Source organism: Apteryx mantelli, chromosome 14, assembly GCF_036417845.1.
Source record: "Apteryx mantelli isolate bAptMan1 chromosome 14, bAptMan1.hap1, whole genome shotgun sequence".
Taxonomy (NCBI): Eukaryota; Metazoa; Chordata; class Aves; order Apterygiformes; family Apterygidae; genus Apteryx; species Apteryx mantelli.
Genome location: NC_089991.1, coordinates 12,839,517 through 12,865,582, shown reverse-complemented (window position 1 = coordinate 12,865,582; position 26,066 = coordinate 12,839,517). Strand labels below are relative to the sequence as shown.

The 26,066-nt window shown below is 43.9% G+C and overlaps 1 protein-coding gene across 1 annotated transcript in view; it reads right to left on the bottom strand.

The window, feature by feature from the left end:
- GLRA1 (glycine receptor alpha 1) overlaps positions 1-25,809 on the bottom strand; it is a 48,342-nt gene extending 22,533 nt beyond the window's left edge. The window contains exons 1-3 of the mRNA XM_067304721.1: positions 25,754-25,809; positions 6,218-6,348; positions 704-771 (exon numbers count right to left, since the gene is read on the bottom strand). Coding sequence (XP_067160822.1) covers positions 704-771; positions 6,218-6,348; positions 25,754-25,809 — 255 coding nt within the window. The remainder of the gene's footprint in view (positions 1-703; positions 772-6,217; positions 6,349-25,753) is intronic.
- Between the last annotated feature and the right edge of the window lie 257 nt (positions 25,810-26,066).

Here is a 26,066-nt window from a genome sequence, read left to right as displayed (position 1 = left end):
GCACTGCACCTCCAGAGCTTTGATTTGCTGTTCACTGATTATGTCACAGCCAAACTTTAATTGTTCCATCTGAAAATTATTATCTCCTGTTCTCATGACTGTCTCCTAGTGCCTTGCAAATTGGATCCAGTCTTCAGCCATGTTCACTAATTTCAGCTGAAGCTGGCCTGGATTTGCAAATATTGATTTTGTTTTAATTTTAAAAAAAAAGGTCTAACAAATATGGCTCCAAGAAAATCCATATCTGAGTCTCTTAATATTTGGGAAATATGAAATCTAGTGCAGACTAGATTTGAATTCAGCTGCTGTCACTTCACTTCAAAGTGTTGAATCAAACCTCTGGAGTTAAATGCCCTTAAACACAGAGCACCTGCAACTGTGTCTCTGAACTCTGAGCCTTGGTCAAGTCAAGTTAACCAGAACACGTTTTACTTGTTTCCTTTTCTGACCCACATACTTTTTCTGTACAGTATCTTCCTAGAGATGCAGATGGATAGAGACTGCATGTGATCTTAGTTACTGTACAGTGTGAGTGACTGTTAATTTACTCAAACCTGAGGTAAAGTAAGGAACATAGAGGCACCATTTTCCCCTGGCCACATTAAAGTGGAGCATCTTGCTGCATTCATGGGAAAGGAAATGAGACTGAACCAGTAGCCGAACAGCTGTGCTGTGATATATATATATATTTTTTTTTACTTACCATAGTCGTTTCTGCAATTGAACCAAAGCTGTTGATGAAAATGTTGCAGCTGACATTCACTGGTGGGCCTGCATGACAAATACAGATTGGATCAGTAGTTCAGCCTGTGTTTAGAAGACAAAGTATTCCCACCCTGCAATATTAAATCCTGTTGTGAGAACAGCATGACTGAGTGGCAAGTACTGGCATAAGGTCTGGACCCCAGGCTTAGTCTAGTGTTAGCTCTAACAGCAGTTTGATGTTAGACAATGGTGAGTACAATACTTCTGCTTTCACCCTGTTTTCCCCATTTGGGAGAGTGTTTGCATACTTCTTTTTAATTTTTTTTTTGATGAAAAGAGATAGATCAGAGCTAGGCAGGACAGGTCAGCTTTCTAGACATCTCAACATTGCTGTATGGATGCTAAGTTCACCTTGAACCCAATAGCATCAGGAAAGAGCCAAGAGGCTATTGAAAGGCTCTCAGGGTTTAGAGTTCTGTAACTTTAAAAATACTATATATATATATATTATATATATTTTTCAGCATCTAACTGGTGTGTCTGATTAGGATCCTACGTTCCATAGGGAGCCTGTGCAGAGCTATTCAGAGTGCGTTGTAGGGCTCAGTCTGGGTAATGGAGTGAATACCCCATGTGATGACAGTTGTTTGCTGTGACCTGCAGCCGTATAGGAGACTTCAGGGCTCTGCCAGGAGAAATTCTTGGCTGTCATGTTTTGGGACAGGTTATTCCCAGATTTGGGGCCATGTATCTCTTCTTGGGCTCTATTTGCTTGTGGACTGAAGCTTTGCTTAGCATGTTTGTATCAGAAAAGATAAGGGGCCACCAAAGGAGGGAAATAAAGGATTAAAGGATGAATGTAGTTAGATAGGGGGGTTGGGGTTCAGTCTGTTCGTAGGGTACTGGTTCCCAGTCGTATTGGTAGAACTGTAGGTGAACCACAATATTGACTGGTAAATTTGAGGTGGTGGAAATGCTTCATTTGGAACTAGAAAGATGCTGGAAGCTGCAGATCACAACACACGCAGCTGGAGAACAATTTGGAACCAGAGCTAGATTTGTTCTTCTGTGCCTGGAAAAAGAGTTGCTTGTCCACTTTTAACAAAAGGATTTCTCTAGAGCTTTAGCAAGGGGAGTGGAGAAGCAAAAGGGGCTCCTGCTCTGGAGCTGTTTCAGCTGCCGAGTGTGTGGTGGGGAAGGGGAGTCCTGGTAGAGAAGATGGGTCTGCGGGAGGAGAGAGCAGACACGTCTGCACAGAGGATACTGCCCCAGGAACCAAGGTCTCCCTTTGATATTGGGGAATTAGTCTCATAAATCCCTGTGACAGACGTGTCTTGGAATAAATAAATCTGTGGAAACGGAGAGTGTAGACTTTTAGATTATTCCTTCATCCTTTATGGGGACTAGGCTGATGTGTCTGCATTTCAAGCACTGTCTGATGGCTCAGCCTCGCTCAGGGGAGGTGACGCTTGCCTGTTGAGGCCACATCTGCAGTCTGGCAGCTGCTGTGAGATGAAATACTTATTTGGGGGCCAATGGCTTTAATGAGAGACTTGTGTCTGCAATCAGTGCAAACTTCCTCCTGTGTGGAAATTAATGCAATTTCCTGATTACCAAGTAACAATTGGAGCCTGGTTTGTTCCTCTTGGATTTTCTTCCATCATCTCCCACTTTAGTCTCTTTTGAAACGTTGTACCTGTCCACTGTGGGAATAAGATCACAGCCACATAACAGCTGTGTAATAGCCTGGGATTTTCTTGGTACAAGTCCCAGGCAATCCAAGCAGATTTCTGTCTAACCAGCTTCCAGACAGCCCTCTGCCAACTTGGCAGCAGTTCACAGACAGTCCAATCTGCACAACCCCTTCTCCAGACTATTAGACACAGGCACGGGCTAATACATCAGATACAAAGTGGTGTATACTCAATCCCCCCACCTTCACCTACTCTTGTTATCCAACAGGCTCGTGGCTGGCAGGCCTTGTTTTAATCGGCCTATGTAATACAGATCTGGAGCTAATCAACCTCTCAGCTGCTGGATAAACTTGCAGCATGAAGCAAGCTTTAGTGCTTGCTTTACCCCTTCTGTAATATTCCTGTTGACCTGATGAAGAAGTTGTTTCTCGAGAAACAGAGGACCATGTGCATGCAATCTCTCCTCTCAAAGGGCACAGCATAAGGAATGCTGAACTAACATCCTAAATGACTGCGCATGCTCATGCATCTGATATAAGCGTAAGATTTTGGCCCTGCGCTGCTGATCCTGTGCTGATGTGCACTAGTGAAGCTGAGTATGGGACGAGCCTGGCTCAGTGCATGTGAAGAAAACTCCCTCCTTGGTGCCACCTGGCTTTTGTAGAGGTGCTGTGCTTTTCCCGTAATTGTCCTAAGTGGAACTGTGAGAACTCTATAGCTTTTAAAAGTTCTTTTAAGAGTTTGTGTGAGACTCTAGAAACTTCCTCACCTACTGCTGAGATGTGCCTCCTCTGCAGTGGGATGAACATGTGAAAGAATGTGGTTTTCCAGCAGCAGGGGTTAAGAGCGCAGCCAGGGTGCAGAGGTCCCTTGTCCCACACATACTGGGTCCAGCCAGCTCCGTCTCTGCCTGAGTTACTTACTTCATCCTCCAACTTAAACCAAAGCTTAGATGCCCCTTCCTAGTTCTCAGAATGTGAATCCACAGCTAAGTCCAACCTTGACAGCATTTATGGAAGACCTGCAGTCCTCTTTGTTAATCTTTTCCTCCCCAAAAATCAATCTGGTACAGACTTTTGGTATTATTTTTGTTTAGATCTAAGCCATTAAAATGCCCTTATGAGTTACTGCCAGCTAATTTAAATGACATACTCTGAGGGCTACAACCCCAAGCTCTGTAAAACATCTCCTATGCCTCCCATATAAATTGGACCCTGATTTATGTGTGGGAGGCTAAGCCAGCAAAACTGCCCTGTGGGGAAGGTGTAGTTCATTGAAATAAAGCTGAAATTAAATTATCTTGAATAGAATTGCAATACAGCTGCCTTCAGCAGGAAGATAATGTATACATTTCATTAAATATTAAAGTTTAATTTCTTTTCTGTGTGTGCATAACTTAGTGGTAGGAAGGTCTACGGGGCATTTCTTTAACCCTTTTGTGATTTGGATAAAATAGCAGAGTTTGCTGTTACCTAGCTGATTACTAGGAGATAAGCTTCGCAGACATCTTTGGATATAAAACCCCAGGACAGAGTTTAGTACTTATCGTTCAGCTTCAAGAAGTGTCATCATGATTAATAAGTCCTGGGAGCCCTACGTTACCATTGCCCTGTGATTCTTGGAGGGAGGGGGAACTAGTGATAGATACTAGTTTCATTTGCTCCTTTTGTTTCCTAAGAGGGCTGGATGGTGGCTGAGAGGGGGACAGGTCCCACTTTATCTCTGGGCACCAGTCAAGGGCAAATCACTCTGGGAAGGAGAGCTCATAAGTGTGTGTGTGGTTGGTTGGTTTGTTTGTTTGGTTTTTAAGCACAAGCCTTTGTTAAAAGAGTGTTCTAAGATCACAAAGAACAGTCAGAACTCTCTTGAGGCCTGGTTCACCACTGCATGGCTGCCAGGGACTACAGGATGAACTGGGGAAAGTGTGTGTGAAATGCAGCTGTTCTGATGTAGCGGTGCTTAGCACTAGCCTAAGAGACCATAATACGGGGACAGTGATGGAATACAGCTGCCCCTGGCATCTGCCCTGGTTCCTCTGGAGCTGATGGGAGAGAGTCCTCTTGGCTTCAGTGAGTGTAAGGAGGGAGTGTTACCTGCTAATGTGCAAGTGGTTCAGCTTCCTACTGGTCACTGCTTGGTCTGGCAGGATCCCCTTGATCCCTCTTATTGGTGGTGGTATGTAAATGCTTAGCTGGATGTAAAGGTTCTTACAAGGTTGTTTTCGTTCCAAGTGGAAATCATATATCTTTATGGATCTTGTTAGAGAGATTTGGTAAAATGACTTTCCGTGTGCTGAGCCTCCATAGGGAGCATGGTGCTCTACAGATAAAAGCATGTTAATGCAGTTGAACAGGAGGGGAAGTGTTAGCTGTCCAGGATGTGCAGTGAGGTCTCCAGGGCTCAGGCCCTTTGGACAGTGAAGAATCCGACCATGCACCAGGCAGTGAAAAGGTGATAATGGAGCAGGTTGCAAGTTGGGCCATACAGGATGCAAGCGAGTGATTTAAGCTCTGGGCAATGCCACTCCCTTGAAACCTTGTGGAATGGAGTGATGTGAGTGAATCAGTTGCTGCAGCATGGTGAGAATCCAGCTGTCCGAGAAGTAAAGCAAATTGCTAAATCTGATCATTTCAAACTGCTCCAAGGGCCGAGGTGTATTTGCACATATGCAAACACATGCATGTGCTGTCCCTGGGCATGTACTGCACATGGATGTCACATGGTGCTCCTGTGATGACAGCTGATACTTTACATTGTGCAAGTATCAAGATCTCTGTATTTTTTACTCTCACTTCATTGTCTTGCTCTTCCTCTGCCTATTAATCCAAGAGGGATTTTTTGCTCCCCAGACAACTTCAAATAGAGATTCAAAAATCACTACAGACCTGCTAGATGCTTCCCTACTCTCTTGCCAAAGAAACTGAGTCCTTTCATACAGAGGGAGGATAGTCTCACTCTGGTACTCGTTTCTTCTCCTTGTTAAAGCGTTGAGGCTTGTTTCTTTAAAGAAATTTGGCACCCTGCTTTGTCTTGAAGAAAGACTCTTCAGATTTACAAGAGGAGGGGATATGAAATATCTTTGAGTTCATTGACTACCCTCTGTAAAATAATTCCTAAAATAACTTTTCTATAGCATGTGGCCTATACACTATTGATAATGAAATATGGGCCTTCTAATCAAAACTCATTTGGGATGAAAGATTTACTTCACACAACCTTGGAAAAATGCGGTTATTTCCTACTTGTGCATCAGACATTCCAAATGTATCCAGTGCCTTAGTTCACATTCAGTTATTTTTGTCCATCTAGTTGGGTTAGAGCCAGGCCTCTCTCTGCCACGTAACAGTAGAGCTGATCTCAAGCCTTAATACAGGTTGATCACAGACTTCCCTCCTAAATTTCATCTGTAGTTTTGACAGAGGGAAGTACCATCCTATTGGTGCTTGTTGCTCCAGGCTGCTCTGTTAAGAAGCCATTGACATCCAGCATATCTGATATAACCAGTTCTTCTGTATGCAGAGCAGCAGGAATGGAAATGGTGAAAGCCCAAATGTCTGAGATCTGTATATGTGCACGGCCATTAAACTATCAGTCAACCCAGACTTCGCAATAATATCATCTCTGTAAGGCACCCATGTGCCAAGTCTCTCGTGGTCATGCATATTTCATATAAATGTAAATATTTTTCATATTTCATATATAGCTAGAGAAGGAATTCATTAGGATTGTGACAAGCAAGTCACAATCATAGCGTGACAGATTGCATGCAGTCTCTGTCCCAAAATAAAGCCACAAAAGCAGTGGTTTTTTTGCAATACCTTTAAAATTTGGCCTGATCCTGGCATCATATCCTGAAGTTCGTCCCATCAACTTATCCAGGAAATCGGAAGGAGACATGGGCTTGGGGGCAGATCGTGCTGCTGCTTCAGCTTCTTTGGAGGCTGCCAAGCTGTGTGAGTAGGAAAAAAAAAAGGTTTTAATGCACTTCCCATACTGGGGAGAGCTTGGGCTCCAGAAAAGGAGCAGTCAGCATCTCATTCCCACTATGAGGCAGTATGGGTACCCATGTGGATTCCTAATGAGGTTGGTTTGTGCTAATTTGTTTGCCCAGCCCAAACATCTCTGAATATAGAATCCCAGCTGCCACCGAAGTAGAAGAGAGATGATGAGCAGAGAAAATCCTTTTGTGAATTTAGGTATAGCTTCCTGGCATGCCACTAAATCACAAATGTGAACTCTGGCACTGAGCTCCAGAGGAAAAGTACACTCAGAGATTAGCCTTGGGCAGAAATTACTGCTTAATTACATGGCAAATAGCAGGGAGCATATCCTCTACTCTGACAGTTTAATTTTCCAAAAGGTGGGTAGGATCAGATCAATCTGGAATTTGAGATTTAAATGGGCATAAAGTGATTGCATAGCTCTTGCAGAGCCTTTGGGACTCTAATGTGATAGACATACGTTTGCTTCCTGCTACTGGTCAGTGCAGCATTTCCTATTGGTACCTGCAATGCAGGGTTCTGAATTCAATACAGCAAATGCAGTCTCTGGACTGGAAGGTGTCTGGAGTATAATCCTGAAATGATGCTCGTGTTGGGATGGGGGATGAAAGGAAATAAAATCTGCTGGGGACATGTATTGCCCCCAGGGCAGAAAGAGTGAAATTACTGATTTATCTGTACAAGATGGAAACTCTCCCCTGCAGAAGCCTGGCTAAAGTTGACAGTGTCTTCTGACTCAATGGGAGTTCATGAGATCTGCAAGGCGATGACTTTGGCTTAGTAAGTCTCTGTTGTTGCCATCTGCACAGGAACAAGTGATCCCTGGTACTAAGGTCAATTTCTAAGATGGAAGAAGTTACTACACAGTTCCTGCCATGTGCTTCTACTCAAAAACAGATCTGTTCTCATGCTGAAACTGTGGTGTAAAATAGCCTAAATAAGCAAAAAGGCATAGGTGACTTGCAAGGTGATTAGGGCAAGAGCTGTCTCAGCCTGTTGGTTCAGATGTCTGAAGCTGACTGAAGTCTACAGACAATATTGCAATGCAAATATATAATAAAGCTGTTCAGGAAGAGGTGAGATTCATGGCTTCACCCTTTGAAAAGCTTCTGATTTATAAGCACAGCGGCTGTGTGGGAACTGGGAGGAGCCACTGGTCTCAAAAACACTATGCCCCTGTTGTCCATGTACCATGGAGCTAAGCAGCTGAGAGGCCTAAGCACCTTCGCAATAGGTGCAAGGTATTTAGCTATGTATGCTCTCACAAATGACACTACAGAGTCCTCTTATGGCATGAAGACCTCATCTGGGGAAATTTCTCATTTTCTCCTTGACTCAAGATACTCTTTAGAAGTCAAACCCACTGTCTTTCAGAAGTGTAGAGCTAAGTACTGACACAAAATCTATCAGGAGGAATTTAGGGTTAGTTACCATACATGGCATTAATGTGATCCAGCACTCAAAGGCCTATTGTTCATACAGTATTAGTCCAAGCTGAGACTCTAGTGGCACAAATGTTGTCTAGATAAGGCCTTGATGAGGGCATGTTGAACCACCAAATTCCTAAGGACTTTAGAAACGGATGGAGTTCAAAAGGACTTACAAGCCCCCTTCTAATGGGTACCATAACTTCAAAGTCAGGAGTCAGTGGGGGCATGCACATTATATTGATTCACATCTCTAGTGCTAGCAGATGATGTGCAAATCCTTGGTTTCCAATGCCGCAACCTCACAAATGCAGTCTGGCTTTTTCTGCAAGTTGCATCTGTATTAGGGATGTCTGTCTGCTAGTTTTTTCATTGTTCAAAATTTGTTTAATTTCTGCAATAAAGGTGGGAGATAAGTTCCACATCATTTCTAGTAAGATAATCTAAAACTAGAATTTAATTCACCCTTTCTGCCTTCGCAATCTACTTTCAGGCTAAACCTTATCTGAACTAGTTGATGCCCAGAGCTGATCTCACAAAGTGTGGATCTGGCTCTTACTGTTGCCAAATCCCGTATCTTGACTTGTCCCCATCTCTGCTCTAGGAAACTATGCAAAGCTAAACCAGTGTGTTTCACAGGTAATGAATTGTGGAGCCGGTAATTTTTAAAAAAGGAAAACAACATGGTGCAATTAACTCTCAAACTCAGAGGAGGAAGGCTGGGAGTGGGAGGATGATCAATACTGGGCTGTAATACTGCATTCCAATAGAGTGTCTGCATGGCTATGAGTCTAGAGAAAAGATTTCAATTAAGCAGCAAATGACTTAGTAACCAAAGACTCCTGCCATTTCAGCAGTGAGATGCCAAATAGTGCAACACACTGATTTCTTCTCATTAACTATAGACTGGAGGTAGATATGGAACTGGAAAAATGCAGGGGAGAGGTATAGAAAGAAGCAATACAAATCTCATAAGCTTTAAGTGCAAAAAGATAATTCAAAACTGCAAATCCCCTGGAATTCTTTTTAAAAAATAAGGTGAAAGAGCACAGAAATTGGTGTTCAGCTTTACTGTAAATTCGGTTCAAGAGCCCATTGGAGTATGTGGTCACACTATCACAAATGAGCAAGTCTGCTAGTGTTTCTTGGAGACCGTTTTCTGATTCTTTCTGCTTCTAAGTTGCAAGTGGAATGAATTTCATGGCCTCAGTTCCTACAAGGAAGTAAATCTTTAAGAAAAATGATGGCTTGTGTTCCCTAGTAATCTACTTCTATATGCAAAATCTAACAAGCATTTGTTTAACTGATCAAAAACACACAGCAAGGACTTAGGCAGGGGTCATATTTCCCCTAGTGCTTTCACACAAAATGTTTTACAAATACTCCTCAGCTCTTGCAGAGACTGGCACAGTGGGTTGGGCAAGAAGGAACATGTTAGAGTTGGGATTTCCTAACGGGAAGGGAGTTAAACACATGCTATAGAATATTTCAATGGCAGTCAAGGATTCTGTTCTGTTGGGTTTCTCTTAAAATCTGCAGACAGTTCGGGTGGAAGGAAAGCCAGCCAGGGAGTTGAGGGTACCCCACACCTACCTATCCATCCACTAATCTAGCTATTGCTAGATTGCTAAGATCTATTTTTCAGATCTTCTTAACTGGGCAATTTGCATAGGACTTAGCATGTGCCATGACCTGAAAAGTTTTGCATCCTTGTAAAGAAAGTGGCCGATCTGCTGGAATCCTGAGCTGAGCAGAGAGGAGGAAAAGAGCAGGGAGGGGGAGACTATTGCCTTCATTGTCACTGTAGGCAGCCACAGGAAAGTGGGTCAGTGGGATGAGAGCCCGGGCCTGTGCCTGCAGAGGAGAGGATAAACTTTGCTTGGCAGACATGGCTACGTGACTTGGTGTACTCTTGGGGAAGGCTGGGGCAGAGGGAAGTGGAGACAGATACTAACAAACCAGAGGCTTTCTGTTGGTTCAAATGTGTAAACTTGTATACGCAACTTTCTCTGTGGTGCTGGAAATGCAAAGGGGCAGATGTCTGAAAACAGAGGGGCTGACACGCATTGGCACAGCATCACCAGCTTCCTTGGCATTCCTGGCTCTCTGCCCTTAAGCTAGCTATCCTGGGAGACAGCTGATGGGCACCTGGGAGAGAGAACACCCTCTCACAGCCTTGCTGCTTTTTGGCACTTCATGCCCATCCCTCTGAACGGTTTCTGTGAGTACTTTTAGGAATGTGTTGACACTGCCAGACATGGCTTCAGGCCTCCAAATGGATGTTCTAGGAGTGCTGTTCAACTGCTGTGTGTTGTATCCAAGTGATTTAGGAATGCTAACTTCTGAGTTTCTGCCCGTTTGCATTTGGTTACTAAATGTTCCCCTAAAACCGATGGCTTGCAACAATTTCCCCACGGACTTATGCAGGGCCAGAAAGCAGGGCATGCGGGAATAGCAAAGCCTTTCCAACAGCAGGCTATCTGGGCACCAGGCAGATATATCTACTTTCTAGCTCAGAGGTAATAATAGAAAACAGCAGTGGAAGTTACAGAGAGAGGCTGGCCTAACAATACCATGTTTTGGAGGGACAGACTGTACCTAACACAACCCTAAAATGTTTGTGCTGGGTGTGACAAGCAAGCTTTGCTATAGCCATTCAGCTCAGACACCACACCAAAAGCCATCAGCTTGAGCTCTGTTCCAAGTCTCTCTTGGCTAGTGCCAAATGTGCTTCCTTGGGAACTTTCTGGGATTTTCTCCATTCATTAGTTCCTACAGAAGAATCCTTGGAAGACCTGTAGGACTGCTCCTCCCCTGGCCCAGCAGAGACAAGGAGGGGGAAATCGGCAAGCAATTTGAATGTTACTGAAGTAATTGGAACTTTAGGGTGGGTTACTGTGTTGATCATAGAGAAAACTTATTCTCTGAATAAACAAGAAGAGGCAAAAGGTGCAAACTACAAACTGTTTTTCCTAAATTAGCCCAAGAGGGGTGTCTGAGCAGAAAGCATCTTGGTGCATTTTAATAGCAGCCAGAGAACGGCTTATCTTATTTACACTGGTAAAATCCCTAGTAAATCTGGCTGAGAATGTGCATCAGGCAATCATTGTGGCATCAACGGAAAGGATTGCTTCAAAGGGTCAACAAACTAGCATAATCGTTTGATATTAATGCTGGTGTTTAAGCACTGAGCTCCTAGAATGTCCAACTTGCCAGCAGGCATGTAAAGGTGAAAGTCAGTGCAGATGAATAGTCAAGGTGCTCAGGGCACCTAAGAACTATATTACTTACAGTGGAACAGTTTAGCTCTGCAGGAGAAGCTACTGGCTTCTCCCCAGCCTACATAGACAGTCTCCTCTGTCTCTGCATTAGTTTGTTTGGAATAAATGGGTGAAATACTCTTATTAAAAAAAAAAAAAAGTGGATTAGAAAGTGGCTCTCTTTGGTAGTGTAGACATGTCAGCTTGCTCTGTTCCCAGCTTCCCAACTGGCTTTTTCCTGTTCTTCCATTTTATATGGCCTGGGTGCTATATTTTCATGCTTGTTTGTGCCTGTGTCTGTGGCTCACTGTCTAATTAAGTCTGACATTGCAAACTGCCCAGTTCTGGTGGAGTGCTGATACTGAGAACTATCAATTTTTTTCTACACAAAGAGGAGAGGCCTAGGAACTTAATTAGCACTGGGCCTCTATTCTCCTGTCAAATAATTTAATTGTTAATTTTTAATTCTGAGAGGAAAAATAATGGCTGGCAGCAGAAGCACAAACTGTTGCAAAACAAGTGTTTGCAGAGGAATATATCTCTGCAAGGGGTGGAAGCATCAGGTCCCTGTGAAAGTAAACTGGTGCAACATCAGTAGTTCAAGAGAACGGCACTGGATTTATCCCTACAGTTGGGCTCTGTGCAGTTTGGGTGAAATAGAAGATACCCGATCACTTACTCTACTTCAGGGCCACTCAGCAATGGTTTCTCAAGTGTTGGGTGCTTTTTCTGTTTTTTTTTGTTTTTGTTTTTTGTTTTTGTTTTTTCCCCCTGAAGCAAGAAGCAGGCTACTGAGCTTGGCAGGGATGTGTGGGGAGTAGTGTTCAGGTGAGGTGGTTCACACCTTTGTCCTTCAAATGTCATGTGTTCTGTAGGAAGGTATCACAAGGGAGAGGAATATTGGACATAGTCTTTAGGGCAGGCTGAGGTGTCCCACATAACTGGTTTGCCCCATCATCTTCAAAGTCGGGCCTCACTAGAGCAGTGTGTGATCCTGGGGATGCAAGAGGGGGAACTCCAGTTTGTTTCCTGAACTCTGGGCTTGCCCCTATTCTAGGACCTTTAGAGGATGACGCAGCTGTCTCATTAGGAATTCTTCTTGACTCTAGTCACTGCAGCTAGATTTAGGTCTAGATGCCACTGAAATAGTGTTTTGCAGCTAAACTGACCTAGAATATTTGCTCAATAATGCAAGTTTTATGGCAAATCTCATTCCCATGGATGGACAGGTTCGGGAGGCAGCAGATGAAAATTGCTGCCTGTGCTTGTTATTTCATGCACAATAGCACCAGTGATACAGCCATGTAGCTTTGGGACTGGAGCTAGCCCTTGCCTCACGAGCTTGGGCATGCAAGGAGATTGTGGCTGTTTCGGCCTGCAGTATTGACATCCCCACAAACCCCTCCGCAGGCACGGGATTGTGAACATCTCAGTTTGTCCCTGGAGGGATTATCTGATTCAAGATCCTGCGGTTTGATATTAAGTACAGTCCTGCTAGGGTACATAGACCAAGCCTCAAGGAACAGCCTGCTCTCACTGTCAGCAGGTCTGAACTATGTATTTGTTACTCAAATTTCTGCTTTCAGTAATATTTACAACTTATTTTCTGCAACTACTGTCTCCTCTCAAGAGTGGTGTGACTGATTTCTGGTCTTGGCTACCTTTGCATGATTCCCACCCAGCAGTGCTGCTCCCCACTTTAAGGTCAGCCAGAGCGGTGGGGCCTGACAGAAGCAGGGGGACATTCCACGGCACCGCTGCCATGATGCTGCCTAGGCAATGCTGTTCTGGTGCTGCTGGTGTAAGAGGAGGAAGGCGCACTATGGATAGCTCTGGGGGAAGCCGGTGATAACTGGGGATGGTTTCAAGAACGAGGGGGGATAAATTCAGGGCTAACAGCCTGTCCGGCGCTGCGGGAGCTCTGGAGAACCTTCCAGAAAAGCGCGTGGGGAGCGCCGCGCGGCGAGAGCCAATGGCTGGGCGCCGCGGGAATCTGAATGAGCCAATCGGAACCGGCTATTCGCTACCCGCACCTATAACAATCGGTGCGGAGGGAGGCGCGCGGGGTGCCTGGGGGCTGACGGCGGGTGGCGGGTGTCAACGGCCGCGCCGGGGGACTGCCCACTGCGCGGTAGGGGCCGCGGCGCCGACCCGCCCGGCTTCTCCGGGCCGGGCCGTGGCCCTGCGGCTCCGGGACGTGGTGGGAGGAAACCGCAGCGCCGACCCGCCCGGCTTCGCTCCTGGACCGCGACGTCTCTCCGGCCGAACAGGGGAGTCGTGTCACTCTTTAACACTACATGTATCTGTGACTGAAAGCGTTCTGGTTGGTCCTCACACTGGCAGCTCGGTCTCCAACCGCGACCGTTAACTCCGGTGTCGGACGTGGGATACCGTTGCACAAAGGGCAGATAGCGGCGGCGGGGACAGGCGGGCGCTAGGACCCGGGGTGGAGTGCTCGGCGGGACCGCATGCCGGCGGCGCGGCCGGTGCCCCCGGGCCCCGGCGCGCCTGCGGTTGTGGTCCGCAAAGTCTGACAGCCCGAAGTGTGGGTGTCGTCTATGGCTGTGTATGGACGAGGCTCGGTCAAATGTTTGAGCAAGGAAAAATGAGGGAAAGCGGGAAGTAAGAATGCCCGATCCCTGGATGGAAGGGTGAATAGGACCCTCTTAGCATGGTGTTTGACCCAAGTGTGTGCCCTGGTTGCCTAGGTTTATGGGGAGGTATTGGGGGACCAACTTCAGAAGGGGTTCAACAGGGGAAAAGGTGCTGTCTTAATGTGGTGTTGGGGGGAAAAAGTGCCTCTTAGTGTGGGGTTGTGCCTTTGCATACTGGGTTTTGGTGGAAATAGTATGAAAGTATAGTAGAAGGGAGGGTGATTTGGAAAACAAGAGCGAGTGTGTTAGAAGATAGAACTTTTCTTAACAACCCATGACTAAGACTAAGAACAATTGTTATACAGTTGTCTAAAATCAACACCACGGTGTTGGTGGCCAGTAACCTGTTGCCTACTGTACCAGGTCTCTCTGCTCAGGCCACCCTCAAAATATATATCACTGCTAGTTGAGAAGGGTCTCAGATTGCTCAGAAAAACAATGCTTTGGTGTGGCAGAGGATTTAGTTAAATCCCATCCTGTAGCACCAGCCTCATGAGAGCTAATGTTTGGAATGGTGGGTGGGAGGGAGTTGCTTGGGGTTTTCCCAGATTCTTCCTCTTGTTCCTGCAGAGCAGGTGCCTCATGTCACCATGCCACTTGCTGCAGTCTGAAGCCGTATCCTCTGGGACAAAGCTTGGGGATGGTTTTCCATCCAAAGACCAGACAATGGTCTTTGGTTTGCTGCTTCCTGGAACTCTTGGGTCTTTTGCCCTGAGGAACAAACCCCAGGTTCCCTCTGCAGCTGCTTGGATCATGGCATTGGGCAAGCAGGGGGAGGACAAGGTCTTTTGCGCTGATCAAGGACCTCTCTGAGAGGCTTCAGGTGGAAAAGCAGGCTGCACTCTGCTCCTTCAGGGAGGAAATGTGGAGGGGAAGTGTGTGTTGATGACTTATTTTGGAGGCATTTAGCCTTTAAAAGAAAACTTAGCCCTGTGACCATCTGATGACAATTGAAAATAGTAGATGCTAAGACCTGGTATTGCAGAGGCTCTGACAACTTCTGTATCAGCAACCTGGGCCTGGAATTCAGTAGTGTAATTTCATCGACTCCAGCAGATTCTGATAAGAGGCATAGTTACAAAGAGAACATGAGACAGTTGGGCGCAGAAATGCATCGTGTTGTCCATGATTAACTAGCGAGAGCCGCGTTACCCATGGCAACCCTCCCCATGGGAAGGGGCTGTGTGGGAATGCAGCAAGGCCAGATGCAAGACTGGCCACTGGTGCTTCCGATCCCGCTCCCTGCTTTGTTCACCGTGGCTTCCTGAGTCGTCTCCTTGATCCCTGAGATGGTGCCTGTCAGGCACTGAGGCCTCTGAGCAGAGACTTGAGCTCAACAGCACTCAGCCTGTCTTCAGTCCTTTGCTTACTCTGAGGCGGCTGTCTCCATCTTGTTCTCAGCAGAGGGAGGGAGGACAAGAGCTTTCTCAGTGAGGAGGAAATGGGGCAGCCCTTAAACCCTACACCCAGACCATTTCTGAGTGCATATCAGCATGCTATTTTGAGGGAAATGCTGCCAGATGCTGGCCTGGGAATGCTTGGCAGAGATTGCAAGCAGAGAGATATATATATATATATTTTATGATTAGATTTACTATCAAAATGAATAGCACAATCAATATTGATATACAATTCAATTAAAATGAATGAAATTCATTTTCTGCATGTTTTTTTCTGCCATGTTGTCTCAGAATTTCTGGCTTATAGCTTAGAGATGGATGGGATAAAAGGAGTGAAGGTGTGGGGAGAGTAGGGAACCCTGATACTAAATTTTTGGTCTGGCATGGTGTGGAGTAAAAGGAGCTGTGAGTGTTACGGGGTGCTGGTCACACAGTGCTGATTGCAATCCATGTGGTTGTACTCAATAGGTGAAGGTTTCAATGCATCCAGTATGGATGTAGGGTGTGCTACAGGGGTGAATTTACAAAGCTAACTTTTGTGATGGGAAGGAGGGGGGAAGAATTGGGATTTGGTTGTTTTCTTGGTTTATCTGACAGTGTATGCAACAGAGGCAGGGACCAGACCTGGATCTGGGACAAGACAGGAAAACAGTCATATACAGCAAGACTGATAAAATACAGGATTCAGGACACTGAGAAAGGAGGTTTTACCCTAAGAAGCAGGCAATGAGTTATGGAGGGACCCACTACTTTTTTTTTTTTTTAATTCTTTCCTTGTTTAGAGGAGAAAAATGAAAAGGTAGGTTTGTAAAATATTTCTCTCTCTGTCCTATACGGTTATGCTTTGTTGCTGTGAGCTGTTTAAACCAATTCTGGCTTTTGCACCAGAAGTAGCTGCATTGCAGTAGCCGCAGGGTGTGTTCAGTTAAAGTTTTGAGAGCATTTTGGGATCCTTTGGGTGAAAGGTCCTGTACAACACGCTACCACTGGTCCTTGTGCCTGCACAGGAGGGCAGGAGCTGGGAGATGCTTTTCCAGAGGCCTTGGGAATTAACCCTCTCTGAACAGCCCTAGCCAGGGAAAGCAGCAAAAACTTTACTGAATTGAAAAAATCTCTTTTTCAGACTGCAGCATTCAGATGGCTCTGTGCTTCACTGCCACGTTTCTGCAGCCCATGGCTCCTACCCCATATGGCAAAACACCCTGTCTAGAGCTATAAAACATCCCAATTACATTGATTAAGTCTATGGAAAGCCACCAGGCTTGGAACAATCACTGACTCTGCCTGGACAGAGCACTAAGAAAATAAATGACTAGAACACCTGTGTGTGTGGGGGGGAAGTTTAAAAGAAATCTGCATATTATATGTAATTGAGATAGGAATAGTGCAGTGAAACCAACAAACTGCATGGAAACAGTGCTCTGTTGCACCCAATACCCCTGCTCTTAAAAGGACTGGTGTTCAAACCCTCTTTCATACGTTGCATGGTTACTCTTGCCTATCAAAGTGTCTTTGGCCAGTGAACGTGCACCCTCGCAGTACTAGTGCTATGCACCCTCTCACTGTTGGCTTCCAAACATGCCATAACAAACCAGGAGGGAGTGCTTATTCCAGCCTTTGATTTCTTTTCATTTATTACAGATAAAGCTTTCAGTGGTTGGTATTTCAAACTGAGGCAAGTTGTTTCTTTACACTACCTAATGGAGTTATGTTTTCCCCCCCACCATATGAGTGCGTTAAATTCACAATTATGAAGTCATGGATGCTCTGCCTGTTGATGTTCTTATCTACACCCTCCTCCAGAAGGGAGTACAGCTCTTGGAGCATGAATGACTTTCTTGGGACATATGATCCTAAGGCACTTAGATTCAAAAACATGTTAAGAAAATATGAGAAAACACATTAAGAAAACTATTTAGAAAAACAGTGGAGAATTGCAAGTCAGGGCTTAAATCTTAACCGTTTGTGAAGTAGATCCAGTAAGCACCAGCATAGACTCTTACATGTGCATATTGTCAAGGGTTTTAAAAAAAAGTTTATAATTACACTCTTTTAGAAAAAAAAATGAAAAAAATCTTGCAAAGACAAAAGCATGTGTCTAGCTTCACACGCTCTGAATATTCCCTTTAAAGTCAAGGGGACTAGTCAGATGTTTAAAGCTATGCATAAACTTCCTTTCTGAATACAGTAACTAAAAGGAAAAATGTCTTTGTAAGACAAGGTTTCACATTCTAGGTAAGAATATTCTGTTCAGTGATGTGTTCTTGATTTAGTACTTGGATGGAGAGCTGCGGTGGGAAACTCTATTGACCTCAGGTTTTAGATCACAGACCCACGATTTCTCATAATTCTCTGACACTTTTCTGATGTTTTTCTATCTATAGCTCTGCAGTTGCACTATCGGTTGCAATTTCAACAGTTCAAATAGTTTGTTACAGCTGTTTTTTAAAAATTAGTTTTAGTTTAAAGGTTTCTGCTGCTCGTTAAGACTGGATAAGAATATTGCAACTGCTTTTTTCTTTTTTGATAAATCAGAAATGGTATGAATAGAATTGCTTTAAAAAGAATATATCATCCAGTGCACAGTGGTGGTGGTCTTTATCTTCTGAAACTTTACCACAGATCCTCTGAGAAGGCTTCCTGAGGTAACACATACAACCTACCTATGAAATTGTGGGTCCCACAGTAAAACTGGGGCTCTCTTTGTCAGGTGTATTTTATACTGTGTAAAATGAGTTGACCGATAGAAAATTTAATTCAATCAGAAAATGTTAAAATAATCCTAGTCATTGCGATGCTGTTGGACCATGCAAAGCGCAGTCAAATTGGCACAGGTTTGGGGAAATGTACATAAAGCAAATACCTTGCTTTGTAAAGGCAGCTGGAGGTGAGTGTTCCCCCTGTGCTGTCTGTGATTGTTTGTGTAATTTATCAGCCTATTCATGAATTGTAATGAAATGCAACTTTTGGAATGAATGGCTAAGCTCTGCCTAGGAGGGCTTTTCTTCCCATCGTGGCTGCCCTCTGACTTCATTCTCTTCAGCTCCCTGATTTAAAAAAAAACCAAAAAACATGTCTTCAACTCTGGCAGCACTGCAGGGCCCGCATTGGTGCAGGAGAGCAAGCCATACTTGATGGGGCTTGTACTTTGTCAGCCACGCTGTTGGCAGATGATTTCTAAGCCTGCAGCTCTGGGATGGGGCACAATGGAGAGGGCTGGAAGCTGGAGGATGCTTGTGATTCTCCGGTGCACAGGGGCAGCAGGAGGGATGGGATGCACACATTTCGATTTGTAAGTCAGGTCTTGGGAGCTCTGGTGCAGGGGAAAAAAAAAATCTGTGTATGTGTCAAGAACCATTGCCCCACTCTCAGCTGTATTTCTGGAGGGTAAAAGCAGTGGGAGTGAACAGAGAGAAGAAATTGTAAAGACACCACATGAAAAATCACTTTCTTGTCCACAGTCTGTCTTTGCAGTATTTACAACATGAGAAAAGGCTGTCTCGCCCAGGAATCTGGAGTATCTTGCTTCCCTACCCCCAACTGCAATCATACATGATCCTACAGATCCTGCTGTAATGGTGGGCTTGACCCATTTTGCATAGGGGTTCTTGGCACCTACAAAGCCACTTGGAGTTAATCACTCTTTAAAGGGTGCTGACAGCAGCTGACTCTTATAGGCTTTCAGGTTTTATACCTTGCCCATGAGAGATGGGAGAAGGAGGAGTCTGTGCTCTTTGGGGCTTTGTCCGAAGCATCTTTTTACTTGCATTTTCTAAAAAGAAAGAATTAAAATTCCAAAGGAAATCCGGCAAAGGTGAGAAGCAATGAATTTTGCTGGATTTCCTGCATGATTCTTGGCTCAGCTGCGTTTTGCTGCTGAAATAGATGTATGTGATAGTGATTTAGTCTACTATTGATCACATTTTTGGTTGCTATTTATTGATTTGTGTGTTTACTCCAGCCTTGCATGGGCTGGGGTTGGGGGACAGAATCTGCATTCTGGGCGAGCAATCGTAGGGGCAGAAATTGCTCATAGATCAGGAGCGTGGGGGGAGCTGCTTTCAGCAGCTTTTGTCTGAAGGCAATGCGTGCAATGATTGATTGCACTGCAAGCCCTGCTGTTCCATACATGCGACACTTCTTGTCTTGGCAACCTCTTGGCAGTTTTTCCTTTCTTTACCCACCCCACAATAAGGCACTGATAAAAACAATGGAGTTCCCTGGAGGCTGTCTGCTAAGGCATTTGGATTTTGATTGTCTTTTTCTCTAAAGGGCTGTGAGCCACAGTGGAAGGACGAAGAGGGAGGAATCAAAAGGAAAGCAGGTGCAAGTGTGTGGTGGTGGTGTTCCCCCCGCCCCAATCCAGATTTCGTAGAGCTTGGTAAATTAAGATTTCTCCTGCTTTTCTCAGCTGGCACTTAGATCCAGCAGAGATGTGTATACAGGATGCCAACTGTGTCTATGTACCAGCCAGATGTGGTGCAGTCCCAAAATCAGCAGCTTACCATGGTGCATTATACGGATGGAATAATTGCCTGTATAATAGGGTGTGCTCAGTGTGTGTAAATGACAGGTGCATCTGTCTCCATCTATTTGTTTTCTGCAAACCCTCTTTGTGCTTTGGCCTTTCTGAGGGGTACAGAGATCAAGTCATTGTTTCTTCAGTTTCTGAGCCTCTGTCCCCTGAAGTATGAGTAGAGATTTAGCAGCATGGAAATGTTGTACTTTATCTATAGCATCACTGGGGTCAAAGCATGCAGACCTCTAGGACCAGATGAGCTGGAGTAAATCAGCAGGTTCCCAAGAGGTTAAGGGGGCTGTGTTATTTTGCACCAGCTAAGCATCATGGCTAAGAAATACCAATGTAAGCCTTCTCCCTATGTGGGAGATGGTCTCTGTTGTCTGGCTCTGTAAAAGCAAATATAAATTGTTTGAATCTTTTAGGGAGAAGGGAGAGGGAAAGAGAGAAGATGTGAACTTGTTTCCTTTCTGTAAGGGGAAATGACCTGCTGAATCAGCAATATCTTATTAATGTCAAGTGCAATGCAAAAGTTGCTTTTTCTGGGGCTCTGCAAGCAGGTCTAGCAGGCAGCCTTTTTTTTTCTTTTTTTTTTTAAACATATGTGACAATATGATGAGCCCTTTTTCTTGGAAAATGCAGAGTGCACGACTGTAACTGTACTACATAAGAATAGAAATTATTCTGCTGTTGCCAGTAGACAAAGTTCAATAGAAAGTATGCAAAGTAACAATAGCAAATCAAAAGGGTAATTTGCTGGAAATAGTGAAACTCTGATTTAATGTGCCACAACAGCAAGAGCTGATACAGACAAAATGGATAGAAATCAAAATGCCTTATCAACCTATCTGTCTTAATATTAGTTACTTTGGGATTCTCAGAAAAGCTGAAGGGTTACAGAAAATGAGCAAGTGAAACTCGGTGAACAGATTTAGATGATTTGACATACTTAGATGTGGTTTTGATATAGCTAAAGAAAGCATGATTTATTTTTCTAAAACCCTGGTCTTTCATAAGTGCCCAAATAACAATTATATTTCAAAGGTGGTCTGACATTTTGCTCTTAATACTGAAATTTGGAGAGCCTTTAGCCTGCATACTAGGATGGAAGGAGAGCAGGCTTTGCAGCTGGTTTTCTGTCACCAATGAGTGATCATTGGTCAGTGTTGGAATAATAAAGTAATTTAATTCTGGACATTGATTCAAATCTTAGTTCAGATGCTGGGATCCCTCTCTGTCCAAGTCAACTCATGAAAGTCTGGTGAGATAAATTCCATAAGCCAATGTGGAAGGTGTTTGCTGAAGAGCAGTGCAATTGTAGTATGCTAGTGTTTGTTTTTAGGTGCTTTTCTTTTTGGCTTGAGTCACTTGGTGGTAGTGGAATGAAGTTCTTAGCCTTTAGACTGTGCTATTAAATCCAAGACTTAAAGCATTGAGTCAGAAGGCACTTTGCTGCTGATTTGCTTCATATGTAAGGATCTCTAGTACCTCTTTCATGGGAAAACAGGAATGAGGAGGGACCAGACTGCCATGCCTAAATTCTTGTTCTTGAAGAAAATCTTCATTGACAATTCATATGATGTAACACTCTCATATGTAAGGGCAGGATCCCCCCATATAACAAGTCTGATTTTTTTCCAGAAACAGCTCACTTCTTGTGTCTGAGCAGTAAATGTATGTTTTGCCAGTGGGACTTGCTACAGAGTAAGATAATGCTCAGTGGGAATAGAGGTGGACAGCCAGTCTGTATTATCCAAAATCTGCATGTGTTAGTGCATGTGAGAGACAGCAGCATTTTTGACAATGTTTTTGTCAATCATCTTTCTCATATACTGTTCTCTTGCCCTTTGCATACGCTTTAAGGAGGAGAGTGGAAATGGTTTCTGTACAGATGTCTCTAGAGCCTTTTTTTTGTTCTGATCTATCCAGAGAGCAGGTCTGGAGTTGTTGTGAGGCAGCTGATCTGAGATGAAGGTTAAGATTAGACTGTGCATTAGAAAATGTTCTGTGTACTCTGTGTTAATTTGTTTTAATTTCCTAAAATGCAAGTGAAATGTTATTTGTGTGGATGGAAGTGTGTATAAAGTCTGTGCAGCAGGCAAGGTCCCAAACATTTTGGCCTCCTAGTGGGATGAAAACAAATTAATCTCTTTATGGAATGATTTATAAGGGCTTCTTGGTAGAATTGTCTACCTTATCACATTTTCAAACCTTGAGTATGTAACCCTTTTAGCAGGGTTTCTAATTGAGCCATTATAGGTTGCAGACCACAGAGGCTAAAGAGCGACTTTAGCAAAACCTTAGACTTTTTGGCTCTAAATCATTTTTTATTTCACGGAGGAGGTGACAGTCTCAGAGCAGAGATACAACTGGTCATGAGGCACAACTTCTGGTAGATTTTAGTTAGCATGAGGAAAACACTCTTTACTACAGGGAATATCTGCCACGTTGCTTACCTTGTGGCTCTGGAAGTCTTTGGTTAATGCTTCATTCACAGGTATCTCTGCAATGCTATCTAGCGCTGCAGAGGTACAGCAAAAGGTTTGGAGATGCATACGTTCTTCTCCCCTTTTCCTTCTTCGGCCTTCCCTTTTACTGTATTTTCAAGGGGTTGGAATCAGCAGCTCTCCAAACATCTATTTTACTTGTTTATTTTAGAAAAAAATGTGTTTTGCTTTCCACAAAGTTAATAGAGGCATCACATTCAAGATGGCATCATTTTATTGCTTAAAAGCTGGATTTGGAAAGGAGCTCTGTTATTGAGGGACAGGAATAGGAAAATGCTAATTAGAGCCATCCAACAGGGTCTGAGGCTGGCAGCAACTTTCAGCCTGTGAATCTCTCGAAGCAGTAGCCTTGAATCACTCCTGCTAGCTGACAGATCACTATTCAAAAGGGGCTCACTCTGATCTCCATTCAGTGGACTTTGTGATGCTGGTACGTTATTTACAGAGGTGCAGATAGAATAAGAAACAGGCCCAGATCACTTCAAAGGTTCACAGTACATTGTCCACTCAGTTAAACTGCCGATTCTAGGTTATCTTTATCTCCTAACCCATACAAGGGGCATTCCCACCCTCAGGCTTCTGCTGCGGTATTTCTGCATTGCTACAGTTAACAAAATGCTACAGTATAACACGAAGGCCAGGCAAAGTTAGTGCTAGGCAGATGTAGGTTTTTGCTCTGCTTCAGGGAATTAACAACTGAACTGAGATATAAATACACAGTGCATGTACTTTGGGAGAACATTATATATGTCTCTGCAGATATAAGCAGGGCATCTGGAAGTCCCTTCCTAAGTATTGTCCAGTCCATTATTATTCTCAAGAAATAGCATTTCTTCTTGTGGAGATCTGTAAGGAATGTTGGTTAAGCGGCCTGTCTGTCAGAATAACCATTTCATCTCCCGCTCCCAACACTGTTCCTATCTCTTTCTACCCGGATGCTTGGTAAATGTCTTAGTCACAGATAAGTGACTGCAGTCTGGGAAGGCAGGTAACAAAATAGGAAACACTTTTCCATAAAGAAAGGCATGTCAGAATAAGCTGCTTATGGCAAATTCCTTCTAAAACACCCCAACTGTAACAGAAACAAATATTATGTTGGCAATATCGTAATGTTTGCATTCACACACCAGCTGTTATTCTTTCCCACAGGGTCTTGTTTTTAAAGGCTGGCAAAGGACGTTCTGGTTAAATAACAGATGTATTTTTATTTCCTTTATCATCTGTATCTATTTTTTCTCTTGGACCTTTGCTTTTTCTTTATTATTATTTTGCAGTGTACATGCTAACACAACATGGGTACCCTTTCCAGAATATTTTTGACAGGCTGACAGTAAAGTATGGTACATCTTGCAACTTAAAGCAGTGCATACTTCTATTATGGATTATTGGATTATCTTTTTTTAAGTATTATGTACGACTGAGTGCCATTTATGAATGGCTGTTAATGAATAAACTTCCTCTTACTGAAACAGCAAAGCTATTCCTGGACTAGAAAGGCTGGCAGACTTTTGGCCTCTAATAAATTGAACACATAACAACACACAGAAGGGGAAAAAAACATTGCTTGGAGTCAGTTCTGAGTAGGAATTATTGAATTGTTTCTTGTTTGAAAAATGATTGCAGTTCATAGAACGGTTTGGTTTTGACATCTCCCAATAATTTAATTAAGTTTTAATAAAATTTGAAAATGCCTTATGTATTCTAGGAAACCTAGATTTCCAGAAATACTTTTTGTATCCAATATAGCATATATATTAAAAAAAAAAAATAGTGTACATGTGTATATATATATGTATATGCACACATGCAGATAAATAGCATATATGTAATATATAATGGTATAAACATTAGAACCTGAGGGGTATGATTTATCAAGGTTTTGAATGCTCAGGACTCTGATGTGCTTAGAATCTGTAGGTCCTCACATGTATTTTGTGATACATAACTGTGTGTTTTAGAACAGGATGGGCAAGATAAGTATATATCAATTTCAGTTGTTCAGGCAGTTTAGAAGAAAGCCTGTCAGACTCTTAAATGCCAGGGCCATAGGGAACTCAAGTTTGGAGATGCTCCTTTTCTTTTTCTTGTCATCCATTTATTTTTGGACAGCATTCCAGAGTGTTTATGATGGTATGAAGGGATGCACTGTATCTTATTTACTATTGACTTTTATCTCTTTGCTTGCTAAATTAAAGGGTTTATGGTGCATACATATGCTTCCTTTTAGTCCACCACGCTATACCATGCAGTGCTGCTATACGCTTGTGGCTGAATAAGACTTGAAAGGATGTTTCTGAAGTACTGAATGTTGTTCATTGTTCTTTGAATTTTGGTGATTTAGTTATTTCCAGAACTTTTCTCAGTTTTCCTAACAAATACTCTGTGTTAAGTGTGTTAAGTTCATCCTGCAATCTTGCTGTCATTGTTTTTCTGTGGAATTACAGAAGGAGGAAGTGGAGATGCCCCAAATCTTATGCTTGGGAAGACAAGTGTTAATAGGGAAAAAGATCACTAGCTAGAAAAGTCTTGCTAGTGTCAGCAAGTATGCTACTGTGATTCATAAAATAAGAAGTATTACTTTGGTAATGTATGCTGTATATGTAAATAATGTCCTTTTCATGTTAAACTGTAAGATGCGACTTTGTGAGATGCAGGGGAATCCCTGCAACTGAAATGAAGTCTGACTGAGCGCTTCAGGTCACGACAGAAGGGTTTTTTTTTTTTTTTCAGTTGCATGTATCTGATGTCTATCACTACCCCAGACTTCATTATTCATGTAGATACAGAAGAGCTTCTACTTTCCACCTTTTGATATTTTCCTTTGTGTATCTAATAAAAGCATTACAAGGAGACATGGACAAGAAACACTTCTTTAAATTAAAAACAAAAACCCTGTTCCTTCTCTTAAGCCCTTAATGAGAAACTGAATGCATCTAAACTAGAGTCAAAATACAGCTGCTCGATAATGGATATAATCACAAAAATGGTCCTGCCATCCCCTTTGGTTTTTGTTTAGGTTTAGCAAGGGAAGGGTTTTGAAAACTGTGGGAAAGAGAAACAAAGTTGGGAAGGAAGGTGACTATTTCTGTGCTTTCAGTGCTTGTAGACATAGCAGGCTGGTGAGATGGGGTGAGCCCTCCTTAAAAAGGAAGCTCACGATTTCTCAGGATAACAAAATTGAGCAGTGAAAACATCCCACAGAATTCACCTTAACCTGCAATCTGAGGATGGGGAGGGGGGTGAGGAAGGGATATTTACCCGGGCAAATTCAAGTGCAGCATTCCCAGCCACCACTAGTTGTCACTTTACAACCAGCCGGGGTCGGTGTTTTCAGCACTGCGGTTAGCAAGATTGCAGTGCTAATTAAACGGAGTAACTCCTAAAGCTGCGGAAAGTCCCGAGCCTGGGGCTCTATAATAGTCAGTCCCGGGCAACCAAGAAGAGACGAAAAGGCAGCTTAAGAAAGGCGGAATGCCGCTGGGCTAATGCTGAAGCCATATCTGCGGGCTGTACCCTGAATGGCCAAGGTGGTCCAGCCAGGCAGTGCCCGGTGCGCACACACTCCTCCCGCGAATACGAGCCTTACCTGAAGAAAACGATTGTCTCCCACACGTAGACTCCGAGTGCGTTGACGTTGCACATTTTTCCAGCTCTCTCCTCTTTTTGTACTCCGCAAGGGGTGGGCCGGTGGGGTTGGCCAATAAAGTAAACGGCACTTGGGGAGAAATGGTAAGGGAAGCGAGCCACTCTTCTCAAGGCAGGCTTGGGCGGTGGGCAGCGCCGAGGCAGGCGCCTCCGGTCGGCACCCTGGGCAGCGCCGAGGCAGGCGCCTCCGGTCGGCACCCTGGGCAGCGCCGAGGCAGGCGCCTCCGGTCAGCACCCTGGGCAGCGCCGAGGCA